The sequence below is a fragment of the Schistocerca cancellata genome, chromosome 4 (assembly GCF_023864275.1).
Source record: "Schistocerca cancellata isolate TAMUIC-IGC-003103 chromosome 4, iqSchCanc2.1, whole genome shotgun sequence".
In the NCBI taxonomy this organism is placed as follows: domain Eukaryota; kingdom Metazoa; phylum Arthropoda; class Insecta; order Orthoptera; family Acrididae; genus Schistocerca; species Schistocerca cancellata.
This window is the reverse complement of record NC_064629.1, coordinates 551,557,406-551,571,371: the sequence shown is the minus strand read 5'-3', so window position 1 is coordinate 551,571,371 and position 13,966 is coordinate 551,557,406. Positions and strand designations below refer to the sequence as shown.

Below are 13,966 nucleotides of genomic sequence, written 5' to 3'. Positions count from 1 at the left end.
CTAAACTACATCTGGCGGTGTGGCCGTGCGGTTCTAGGCGCTTCAGTCTGGAACGCGTGACCGCTACGGCCGCAGGTTCGAATCCTGCCTCGGGCATGGATGTGTGTGATGTCCTTAGGTTCGTTAGCTTTAAGTAGTTCTAAGTTCTAGGGGACTGATGACCACAGATGTTAAGTCCCATAGTGCTCAGAACCATTTGAAACTGCATCTGGAAAACTGGTGCTATATTTTGAATAGACAAGGAAAGGGTACACTTGTGTGTTGTCAGATGTATCAATCTTAATTTTGTATATTTTCAGGTGACATTGAAAGAGGATGGAACACGTGGTTTGGCCAAAGGATGGGCACCCACATTTATTGGATACTCGATGCAAGTAAGTAGTGAATATGAACATCGCTTTTGAATGAATGAACCAAGTGATCAGAGAAATGAAGACAGAAGTGTGCAGACAGAATCTTTAGCTAAAGTTCTGCCAGAAATTAGGTTGGGTTGAAACAAATGTCGTTGGTCATCAAAGCCTCTTCCAATGATGCCCCATGGCATTATTTTTGTGCATGTTAGACGTAAGTGGGATGAATGAATTTTTCCTTCATGATTACTACAGACAATACTAAAGTGAACTGCTTAAGTTGTTGACACTTGGAAGCTCATTGGTGACGCCACAGATAAAACGTGAGGTAATTAGTATCTCATGCACTGTGAACTTCGTGCTTCCTCCTGTGTTTTGGGTGTAGAGAACAAATAGTACAAATTGTCATAGAATGATGGGGAAAAAAGCAAAACATGCTCCACCTGTGACCCAAAGAGACATATTTGCCATTGTTGCAAGAGGTCAGTCTGATTTGAAATCTATACAAAGATGTTCAGTATATGCAAAGAAACCTCTGAGAAGGAACCTAAACACACAAAAAGTATGAGTAGTTTTTATTTTTTGAAAGTTTTGTGGGAATATTTATTAGTACATAAATAGTAAACAATAAAAATGTAACAAAGTAAGATTAGGAATGCAAGGTATAAGTTTTCATAGCATTAACATTATCATGTAATATGTTCATTTCGTACATTTTTCTGTTTAAAGGTGTTTTTTTGTAAAAATTAACTTTAAAATTTATTTGAATGTACTTCTTGTGTGGTATTAATGCATGGTTTTACATCAAATCTGAACTGTGCCACTGAAATTGCTGAATGCAATTCTCATGGCTATTTAGAGCAGTCACCCAGACTGCACCTGGGACAGTGTGTGACAAAAAAGACCTGGGAAGCTAAGGGCTAAAGCACTTGCTGCAGTTTGTGCTGCAATGTTGTAATTGTCTCTGAAAGCTGCAAAATGTCTGCCAGTGCACAGCACCAGAGAAATTTGATCCAGCTATTTCTTTTGTCAATAGTTAAAACATTAGTTGAAGTTTATGTATCTCTGCATAAAATTGTCCAAGTATGTGATTGGATTGGATTTGGGTGGGTGGGTGGGTGGGTGGGTGGGTGGGTGGGTGGGTGGGAAGGTAGGGGGGAGGGTGTGGCAGGTGGTGGCAGCAGAGCAGTAGTGCAAAAATATGTAGCATTCTGTTATGTGGAGTGTAAATTTTGCTGTCTACTATGCAGACAGTTGAATGTTTATTAGATGTGTAAAGTACTGGAGTTAAGGACGGGAATTCAGGTATTTGTTAAATTACCTGCTCCCTCCTCCACCCCCAAAATTTAAATTACAGCGTAAGTGATTGGTCAGCCAGTATTACTGTCTGCATAGACAAAGTTTGAAAATTGTGGCTTGCTTGTTCAACTTCCAGAATATTCTGGGCGTCTAGAAGTAATTATAATTTTAGAACTTTGAATACTAGCAATTAAAATGTTTGGAACATTGAACTTTAATAATATGTCCTGGGTTATGTATTTTCATTGTGTATTTATGGCTTGATTTGGTTTATTGAGGAACATAATTGTATCACAAAATAACCTGATTGTCAGTGGTACCACTGGATGTTAACCCTTTAACTGCTCTGGATGTGTTAACACGTGTGCCTTTGTACCTGTTTGTGTGCGCTCTGAACGTATTCACATGCGCCACCAGTCCTTCGACCTGGTTCTGTGAATGTGTCTATGGCACGTTCGGAGCACACAGGGACAGGTACAAAGGTGTGCGGATTAGCAAGTCCAGAGCAGTTAAAGGGTTAAATGCAGGGTGATAAATTGTGATATGGCTTGCATACCTTCTAGTGCGATCAAATTAGGTGGCTTATTCTAAATGAAAACAGTATATTAAAAATATTCATACATCTGTGATGCTTTTAAGTTCTAAAGAAGTAGCTATCAAAAATTGACAATAAGATGTATTATTTTGTAAAATTTTTCTTCCCCTGCTGGGATGCTGGAGGCACTATTGCTACAAACAATAGTTGGTAAAATCTACCAAATGGAACTTGTTTATTAGTCCACGCTCTTTGGGCTTAACTTTGTCATCATTCAATAAGACTCAGTTTATGCACGTAAAGATCAGTTGAACTGGCAGATAGGCATGCAAACCCTTTATACACCAGATGTCTCAATATTCTCCCCTTGACTGGTGCTTCCTTCTGTGTCCATTTCAAAAGAAACATTAGTGAACGTAACAGCTGCTGTCATGGATGGCTGAACCAATATGATCTCATTAATGTAATTATGCGCACATACTCATTAGGTTTTGCAGTTAGCTGTAATCCTGCTATGAAAACTTTGTGTGGGCAAGAAATTTTGAAAGCTCAAGTGGAAGAAAATTGTTACATAGTGCACCTTACTTTTGTCATTGTCATTTTAAAATTTGCAAATTACCAAAGAATTTAAGTAAATATGAAAAATCTTGAAGTAGGTTCTTCTATTAATCTTGAAGATACATGAATTATGTATGTGCCAGTTAAACTTTAAATAGCAGCATAAATGGCAGGTTTCCTAGCCCAGATATCCTTCTAAGTGTCCAACCTCCAAAGTGTTAATATCAGATGTAGGGTGTCCTCCTAGGTGCAACAATCTACCCTATAGCACAACAAGTGATTAGTTCAGCACTGGCTATACAAGTGGAACCTTTTGAGACTAAAACTAAACATCCTGTGGTTACCAATGAAATCCCTCATAGAGAAAGGTAAACTTCGTTCCTTAATTATATCTACCAAGAACAGTATCGACAGTATGATACTAAACCTCTGGCAAAGAAATCTATAATTATCCATTGTCATTGTGGTAATTATCCATTGTCATTGTGGATGTTTTGAGGTGTGGAGCTCTTACATGCTAGTCACATAATCATGGTGTGTTAAATGGATGTACAGAATGTTTGAGTTGGGTTAATAGGTGACAAGCTTATGAAAATTGGAAACTCCTTAATGAAAATAATAGCTTAGTTCCAGAATAATTAAATGTTAATATATTGTAAATGGCAAATTGTTTTTCATATATGCATTTGTTTTAAAGCATATGTGAGGTGATAGAATTTTGTCTTGGAGCTCTAGATTGTATTGTAATGCTATTTTTTTTTTTTTTTTCAGGGTCTTTGTAAATTTGGCTTCTATGAGGTTTTCAAAGTTTTGTATTCAGACATGTTGGGAGAAGAAAATACATATTTGTGGCGCACATCACTTTACCTTGCTGCGTCAGCTTCTGCAGAGTTTTTTGCTGACATTGCTCTGAGTCCAATGGAGGCCGTGAAGGTGAAGAAACTTGATTGTAACTTAAGGGGATATTGTGATTAATGATTTTCTTAATATGTATTTTTATCTTAACAGGTTAGGATTCAAACACAACCAGGATTCGTATCAACTTTGAGACAAGCTGTACCTATTATGTACCGAGAAGAAGGATTAAATAGCTTCTACAAAAGTCTTGTTCCCCTTTGGATGAGGCAGATTCCTTACACTATGATGAAGTTCGCCTGTTTCGAAAGAACAATTGAAGCTTTGTACAAGTATGTATAAAAAGTTGTAATCACATTACACTGTACTCACAATTATTCAAGGTAATGGAGGGACAAGATGCATGAATAATAGAAATACTTGGAAACATGTATCTGGGATGATGTCTATTGGATGGGTAGTAGTGGCAATGTTGGTAGCAGAGTTCTGCATGTGCCCGGGTGCACCTAGGTGCTATTATCTTCCACTGCCAGTCGGACTTACGTCCATAACCACCTGCACTGACGGTCCCCATGTGTGTAATGTGCATTTTTAGAAAATGCATGAATAATCTGCAAATTGTATAATCCACACACTAATAATCAGGAATAAATAGTAGTGAAAAATTGAAATGCCATAACACTGAGAATTGAGCACAATTTAAAAGTGAATCTTCTGAAGAGTGCAATTGTCATTTATTTTATAAATTGAGGTGGTCAGCATTCAAAAGAAGTGAGATTGTCTGCATTTGGTAATTCAGTAGTTTTGGTGTGTAAAGAGGCGGAACAAGTTGTAGGAAAAGATTGTGGAAGAGACTAGTTAGATGGAATGTAACAAAAATATGAAGTGGGTATAAGTAGTGGGGTGTAGTTATTACATTGTGAAACACAAAATTTGTGGTATATAAAAGTGAAACAATGGGAAAGGTTGAAACATGAGGGGGCACTGAACACATAAAGGACGAGGTTTTGTAGTCTTGAATTGGCAGAATACTGACCCCCTCTGGCTGATAAAATCAACAGTACCATTGTTAAACTTAGTTTCATTTATTCTACTATGTTTAGAGTTTGGTGTAACAACCTGTTGGGATTAATTTCTCCTGTATAAATGTATTGCTAAGTACCTGCCCATTTGTAAGATCAGTTCAGTTCTGACACTACAGCTAGATCAGGCAAATCGCAGTTTGAACGTGGTTTATGTTAATCAAAAGGATATTATCTCCACATTGACAAGCTGTTCCCACTTGTACCCTATTCCAACCTCTTAAAATTGTCAAATTAAATCTCATGACCTCAACTACCAAAATTTTAGCTATGAATGTAACATGACCAGTATATTAAGGGGAGTTGGAATGCCCTAGCCAGACACTTAAATTTAGTGACTAGGCTTCCCTGCATTTCAGGAACCACTGTAGCCATTGACATGAAATGTTTACAGGACATTAAACTGTATGTTCAAAGTCTACTGAACTACAAAAATTGCATTTCAGCCACTGCATTCAGAAATAAAATTTTATTACTTACACGGTTAAAATTTTGTGTACTTTTTGTACATTATCGTAAATAATTTTAATTATACATAACATTGTTCTTCTTTTAATCCAGTAGACTCAGGATATGGATGTTGTTACTCCCTGAAAATTTGAATACTCTACTCGAAATGTTTTGAGATTTAGGGAAAAATGAATCAAAAAATGTAAAACTTTCAAAAGACTAACTCACTTAACATAAGCTTAATTTTTTATTTTAGGCACTCAGAAGCACCCTGCACTGTTCTGTACATTATCCCCTTGATCTTTTTCAAAGTTTTTTCTTCTTTCTGGACTCCTTAGTGGCCAGCTGTGCTGCATATTCTGCTTTATCAATGTGAACCTTTGCCCAAGTGTTCAAGTTCTGTGAGGCAGTTTGCTCCCTGATTAATTCCCATATGCTGTAGCAGTTTCACCCTACCAATTTGTCGCCATTAAAAGCAATAACAGCATCACTGACCTGCCCACTTTAGTGTCTTCATTTCAACAAAAACATTTTATGGGAAGTGAGTCCATATGGGAAGTGAGTCCATATAAGATTATTGAATGGCTCATTGGGATTTTGAGTCTGATCATGCAGACACTTAAGTAATTCAGGATTTTCCAGGTATCTGTAAATAGGTTTTATGATATCCATGACTGCTGCTGGGATGGAATTTTTATGGCTGTATGAACTGTTTGAGTACTGGGCGTTGTGGCAATTGCACTATGAATCAGGTCCAGGAGGGCAAAGGTGTTGTACTGGTTTTTCATCAGTTGACACAGTCTGTGGAAGAAGGTTGGCCATCCGCCTGCTTTATTTTCAACAAATCCTCAGTATTATTTCTAATGGTCATCCCGTAATACTGCTGTAGTTCATCAATCACTTTGTCTGTCAGCCTGCCTCTTATGGTTTCACCATCAGAAATTTTCTTGTCTCTCAAACTTTGTTTCAACTTCCTCAACCTGGTGCCCATCCTTTCCTGGACATGACCAGCACATTTCAGTTGTGTGATAACCTTCCCACCATAAGGCTGAGCGGCTACTACACTGTTATATGCTTTTGAGTCTCCACCACTTAAGAACGTAATGTAACACACTCCCCTTTCATTCACAGATCGACTAAAAATTTCAATAGCTGCAGAGGCCTCCATACCACCACTAGTTCCTTTACAATTTGTCGCAGATATGCCCTTCTTCATTCCCTGATTTACACTTATAATAGTGTTTGGCTAAAATCCTGGAAATCTATTACCTTTCCAGTATCCATACTGGCCACTGTAGCAACAGAATTCTTAGAACTGTAGCTGCGCTTCTGCCAAGTGCCATCAAAAACTACTGGTATGTCAGTCATAACATAATTTATTTCAACAGCTTCATTTGCAGCACCCTTCATCGACTCAAATGCAACAGATTCCACAGCAGCTCCAATAAATCCTGCACACTTGTAGATTTTAAAAGGTGGGCGTGGTATATTCATCACAGCACACATTGTTTCTGCTGCAGTGTGTCCTTTGCCAATAACTCTCAATCCATAAAACCACCTAACATTTACTTCACAATTATCTTCACACTTATCAGAATTTCAAAATGAACGAGTATATTTACAACTGGCACAAAAAGTTTCCTGACTAGTCCATTTGGTACCTCACTGTCTTAATGTAAACTGGCCCTCCACACATTTTACAACACACACATTCACCTAACATCCTCGTTAGGATGTGTAACCTACCATTTCGAAGCACTAATGGGTTTTTCTCCACAGACTGAAAAATTTGCCTGTATTTCATAGTCTTTAACTTCACATGACACATGTTGAACAGTTTTTCCCTTTGTTCAAAAGTCTTTGACATGAAACCCATGTTTCTTAAAGACATTTCATTTTGGCATCATACTTTACTTTTTGAGGGATTTACCAATCCATTCGCCACTTTTCCTGGGAAAAACATTAGCACTGAGACATACCGCGTGTGTTTATATGATGAAAGGATATGATACTGTTTGACAGTGCTACCAATACTAATGTGTAATTAAACCTTTACAACATAGCAATCCACTGCCTTCTGTATAAAAAATACTGATTTTTATTAGATCTTGAAACAATGCATGTAAAAATTTTAACATTTTCAACGGGTTTACATTATATTAAAAAAAAGTACTTTCCATGTGAGTTTATTTGTACATTATTTTATTCAGAAAATTGCAAATTTTATGGGATAAAAACCTGAAAATGTGAAAACTTTGTTCTAACTCCCCCTAAGCTATTAAACAATGTAAAAATGTTGAGCTCAGCAACCAAAGCTTTCTCTGTGAATTTAATGACAGTCTATTCTTTGAATGATGAATTCTGGAGAAACCTGTTATTATAGTTTAGAAAATACACACACACACACACACACACACACACACACACACACACACACACACACACACACACACACAAAACCAATACAGACTTTAAATATTTTTATAAACTGTCTGGTCTATCTACAAGTTTTGTGGTTAATTTGCTCAGTTACAGAGCACAAATTGCAACATAAACCCTTGGCTGCCTTACATGCAGCTGCACATAAATGCCTTACACTGATAACAGGCATATGGACACCTACCACCTGCTAATGATTGTTACACATCGAAATTAGTAGTTGATAAAATAACTTCGTAACTGATGCACGTTTCCCCCCATTCTAATTAAGGAACAGCCCTGAAAACATAATCAATGGATGTAACTGAATGTTAAGGCATGAAATGTTGTACCTTCATGGTGCATAGAATTTGCTCACTGACGAAGTGAAGCACCCAAAAGACTAACTTTGTAAATATACTCCCCTTTGATAGGTGTGTAAATGTTAGCAATTATTTGCAACAGAATGGCCACATGAGTGCATTAATGTTTGGTGTTGATACCAGGCCTGTTAAGCATCTGACAGAAAGGGGACCTCATTGTGGGTCTCAATTTGGGTGGCTAGTTGAGTTGTGCCCCTTCACATAGGTGCCTGCTATCCAAGAAAAAGTAATGAACACCCTTCAACATTTTGTCAGCCCACATGATCACTCTTTAGAAGCACCTGGGCTAGGAAATCACCATCCCATGCATAGGCTGCCATCAGCAACACAAATGGCAGTGGAGTGGTACAAAGACCAGGAAGCATAGATTGCTATTTGTGTTGCATTGTGCTTAGTGATAAATTGTGGTTCTGCAGTTCCCAGATAACTGTCATCAGTATGGTTGCCACCAGGGGAAAGGTCCCATTCTTCCAATGTACTGTAGGTGTAACTTGTGGTGTCACTGTGTAGGAAGCCTGCAGCAGTATAACTTCATATCACTGCTGGTAGTGATTGACAACATTGTGATGGAACAGAATGCCGAGGAAATTCTGTGTTGTGTAGTCTTTTGTGACAGTATCATGTTACCAGTTTTCAACACAGCAATACTCATCCACAATTGGCATATGCCTCCATGAAGTGTCTGCATGATGATGTACTCCTGTGGCCAGCAAGATCACTGTATTTATCCCCAAAAGACGGTATGAGGCCAGCTCAGATACCACTGTCTGCCAGGTACAGCCTGCTTAAATAGAGATAAAACAGCTTGGATACCCTTCCCAACTGAATCAGTGCATGCAGGCAGTGAAAGGTGACATGTGGGCTCATACTGTAAAGTTCTTTGTAAATTTGACTTATTTGTATCACTGAAATATCATGATTTCCAAACCTGTGAAGCTTCATTTTGATTCCTCTTCTTGCGTGTGCTTCACTTTTTTCAGACAGTGGATTTGCAGTAATGAGGGGTTTCTGTATGTTTTTGTTATAACAAAAACAACTTTGCACAGTGCAGTTGCATGTTGGGTCTAAATAAGTGCCTTCTGTACTTCTCATCAAGCTAATCACTTAATTTGAATTGTCCCTAACTTCCTTTTTATCTTGGTAGTTACCCTTTCATTAACACCACTGCTATGTGTTTTAACCAAAGTAATGTAGTACTGGCACATGCACATTCGTTGACGTTACTTAAAATATCCTCTTCGCTTACAGCCGTTGTCAGTCAAAAACTTAACACTAGACAATACTAAGCATCACTATTAATTTTTTAGCTTTGTACCCTTACATTGTAAGTATAACTATTAATTGTGTGAGGCAGCTTACTTATTATTCATTCAGATGCAGAAGTGGGTCTAAAAGTATGGCTATGGACTAAAAATTAATGCTATCGTGTAAATTTAAGGATGTGGAAAATGACAATGCTAAGTTCATGGCATTTTTAAAAGTTCTAACATTGTGTAATATGTTTGTTTTCAACAGATTTGTAGTACCAAAGCCAAGATCAGAGTGTACGAAAGGAGAGCAGTTAGTTGTAACATTTGCTGCAGGATACATAGCTGGAGTTTTCTGTGCAATAGTATCCCATCCAGCTGACACTGTAGTTTCGAAGCTTAATCAAGAAAAGGGATCCACTGCCATTGAAGCAGCCAAGAAACTAGGCTTTGCTGGTATGTAACGTGCTATTGTTAGTTGAAATGTTTGAATTTCTAGTGTTAAAAGAACATTGATGAATGTATTTGATATAAGAAATAGCTGATAGTATTAACAAATTTATCAAATGACAGCATGTTGGTTTAGTATGTGTTCATGCAATGGAATGTTGTTGTCATTACTGTTATAGACATTGATTCTCCACATAGCAGTTGTGAGGTTCACTTGCTCATTGGGAACTTTCATAAAATTAAATACATAGTCTTTCAGGTTTTCTGTACAAAACATTCAGTGGCACAGATAGTCCATATATGATTAACAACTTAGCATGTAAAGAAAATGGAGAAAAATATTGTCAAGTGAAACAGTACACACATCATTTTTATATACTTCAATGATATTAGATATGTACCATATCCTGCCTTCACTGGCCTGAGCATGTGCTCTTATAAATAAATTTTATAGGCAGTTTTGTCCAAACTTCGAGCAGGCAATCTTGTTGCAAAAAAATTATGAAAGGTTAGCTCGTGAGACTTGTGGACCTGCATTGCACCCAGTGTTGACATGCAGTGATTTGATAGCAACTTATGCCATAGGCTTGATAAGCTTAGGGACTCCACCAGTTGAAGAAAACAGTGTGCAGAATTAATACACACCTTAGTATCTCAGCACAGTAAGTTTATAAATCATTTTCAACCTCTGGTATAATGCTCAGTTGCAGATGTTTCTCAGACAGGATTGTTTGTAGTAAAATGCTGTTCAGGACAATTGAAACACATTACCAATTTCTGAATTTATGCAAGGGACTCTCCCGTTTCTCATACTTTCAGTATGACACCTGAAGATCGACATATAAGAGCTCCAAACCACTTGTGTTCTGAGTAAAAGAACTGTAGTGGCATTTTCAGCCTCTGGCAGACTGAGGGTTTACAGCTGCTCTTAGAATCAAAGTATCCGCATGTTCTCTGCCTCCCGGAAACAAAATCGCGTCCTCACAACTGCTTTGAGCTCTTACATTTCTTACTGGTCCATTTTGACCTTCCCCTCCCCACTACCCACTGCACAATGTGGATTTTGAGTGCATGTTCTGTAGTTGATCTCATAACTTTGTTCACCCATGTCTTGAATGGTTTTCTGCAGAAATCCCAGACAGTGGCAGTGTTTTTCAATTTGGAGAAAGCATGGGGCTTATGTAGCCACATGCCAAATTTCCTTCAGGATTTTTTTGAAAGACAAGAGTTTTCGAGTTACATGTGAGTTCTGCCTTATTGGACAACTTTATCTGAAAAACTGTGTACCTCAGGATTCAGTCCTGAGTGTCACCTTCTTTGCTATCACCATCAACCCTGTAATGGCCTGTCTCCCACCGAGCATCTCCGCCTCCCTTTCCATTGATGATTTTGCCATCTATTGAAGTTCTCAGTGGACTTGGCATTGAGGAACGTCTTCAGCAAAGTCTAGATTGTCCTTACTCATGGAGCATTGACAATGGCTTTAGTTTTTCCACTGACAAAACTATTTATATGAATTTCTGGTGGCACAATTGGTTTCTTCCACTGTCTTTACATCTTGGGCCTGTTGCTTTTCCGTTCATTGAAACCACGAAATTCCTGGGGCTCGTGCTTGATCGAAAACTTTCTTGGTCCTCCCACCTGTCTTTCCTAGCAGCCCACTGTATGTGGTCATGTGTCCTCAGTGGTACTTCCTGGGAAGCAGATCGAACCACCCTCCTCAGTTTGTACCGGTTTCTTGTCTGTTCAAAATTAAACTAAGTGTTTTGTTTATGCATCTGCATGTTCATCCCTCTTACTGTCTCCATACTATCTACCATCATGGCATCTGTTTGGCCACTGGCACCTTTTATACTTGCCCAGTTGAGTCTGTATGCAGATGATGTCGAAATACAGCTGTTATACTGCTGTGACTTTCTCCATTTGTCTGCCATGTGTGGGCACCCATCCTGTTCTGCCTCCTTCGATGCGACCTTTGGTTGCCAGTATGGAGTACGTCCTCTACTGTTACCACTGGTTGTCCCTTCATGGAACAAGCTCCAGGTTATTAGGCCTCTCCCAGCAGTTGTAAGACTTCCTCTTGGTCCTCTCGCTGTGAGATCATTTTAGCTATGTTGTGTTTTTAGCTATCGCCACTTAAGTGGTACTCATTGCCCCTAAACATTTCATGGTCTGCCATTTCCTGGTGGAATGCCTTTTTTTAACCACTTATGTCCTCATTTGTGTTTGCTAAAATGGCCGATAATTCATATGGCAAACGACGTGCAGGCTGTCGACCGTATTTTACTTTTTATCCATCATGGCAAAGGACATTTAATTTTCTAGTTCATGACCTCCATTTCTCTGGTGTTTTTTGTAGACCTTTCTCCACATCCTTGTTGCATCTGCCTTCTCTTCGATCGATTGGATTAACATGTAGTCGTTTTCAACTCCTCTTTGTCTTCATGTTCCACAATTCTGATATGGTCATGTATGACCTTAGTTGTTTTTGTACCCTAAAACAAATGAATATCTATGATTGGACTACCATATCCAGCTTTCTTAGGGGCTGCACACTACTCCAGTCAATGGTATACCCCCATACTCTGGTCCTAGGACCTCCTTCTGTTTTTGTCCCATTAGTAAGCTCAATTGTCACTTGAAAAGTATTGTGATTCTTTATACTGTTGCTCCCCACTTCTATGGTTACGTAGAATGGTTTATTGAAGGCAGGTGAAAGTTAGTGTACAGCAGGCTGACATTTCCGCTACCATTTCTGTGTTTGCCACATTCATTATATTGTGGGATTATCTAAATTGTAGATTTCCAGTTCTCTGGTTCTTTACATGTATGCCTGTGTTGCTGCTTCTGTTGTAACCCAAAAGTGTAATGGAGGCATGTCGAGCATGGTCCTCACTCAGCACTGGGAGTGCATCTAATGCCACACATTATGGCAAGGCAGACCAGTCTCTGCACTTGCTTCAGCTTCTTAGCAGTCACCTTTATTTCTGCTTAATTACACCATACTGCAGTCCTGTAAATTATCATGGGGCTTAATACAGAGGTGTAAATCCAGTGTATGCTCTTAGGACTAAGGCCCCAGTTTTGGCACAGGCTGTTGTAGTGCACATGAGTATCTTTTCCCTTCGAACACACCCTCCTTATGTGAGGGACTTGTCAGCTTAGAATAAAGACTTGATGGTAGACGTCACTACCCACTCTACCTGTAGAATTTTGCTGAAGAGCATATTCTGTATGTGCTTCCTGATAACTGTTACTAAAAGTGTTTTGTTTGGACTTAACCTTAAACCCTTGTGCTATTGTTGTAGCAGTACTCGAAAATTTGCCAAGCATTCCTATGACTAAATAGTCAGTATATCCTGGGCAAAAGTAATATTTATGACTTACTGCCTTTGAGCTCATTCACCACTAGGTTCCACAGAATCAGGGACAAGAACTTGCCTCACACACACCCTCTGTTGGTGTTCATCACCATTTTCACATCCATTGTGAGAGCTTCTACCTTTCAACAACTCAGCATTATCTTAATTCAACTACTTAAATATTGGTCTTGATGCCATGCATTTACACAGCTTTAACTGTGAATTTGCGTCGTGTTGTTGAAAGCCCCATCAGTATCCAGGAGGATGGAAAATGTTGTTTACTCTTAGTAGTAATTTTTCTGCCTTCAATTACCAGCAGATAATTATAACAGCACGACATTAATTTTACATTATCAATTCAATTGCGGGCATATGTATAATTTGTCCATTTTTGGCACATTATTTTTCTGTTCACTTACTCCCAGCATTCCATATTTGTCACTATTGCCTTATTAACATATACACACCTACACATTTGTTTTCATTTATTAACTTCACTTGCAATTTTTATATTTCTGCGAATTATACATCACAAAACAGTTAACATGATTAGGTTCTCATGTACCTTTCCTGTAATGCAGTTGGGTCCACATAGCACCTCCCAGCTGTTGATGCTGCATACAAAAATTTCATCTTTCCAGGGGATATAGCAGCAAAGCATTTCAGTTTTTTGTGGTACAGTAGTGTCTCGATTATCCGACCTAAACCGGCCACGGCAAGGTTGGATAAGTGGCAAGGTTGGATAACACGGAAAATAATTTAAAAAAACACACAAATTAAGTAGGCCAAATGAGAAACATTTAAAACAATACAAATCATATTAGACTGAATAGGTATTTACTGTGTGAAGAAGTTAGCAATTGTCTTTAGTTTACCTGCTGTTTGCCATTTTTTGCCACAAAATCACGTAGTCTCTTAAGTAGTAAAACCTTGGTAAACAATGTTTCCTCCAGTTGCTCTACATGTTTCAAAGCAGT

General features: G+C 38.4%; 1 protein-coding gene across 1 annotated transcript in view; it reads left to right on the top strand.

The window, feature by feature from the left end:
- The window catches only part of LOC126183329 (phosphate carrier protein, mitochondrial-like), a 44,421-nt gene that overhangs the window by 20,802 nt on the left and 9,653 nt on the right, over nt 1–13,966 (top strand). Inside the window, exons 3-6 of the mRNA XM_049925194.1 lie at nt 300–374; nt 3,514–3,675; nt 3,751–3,929; nt 9,446–9,633. Coding sequence (XP_049781151.1) covers nt 300–374; nt 3,514–3,675; nt 3,751–3,929; nt 9,446–9,633 — 604 coding nt within the window. The remainder of the gene's footprint in view (nt 1–299; nt 375–3,513; nt 3,676–3,750; nt 3,930–9,445; nt 9,634–13,966) is intronic.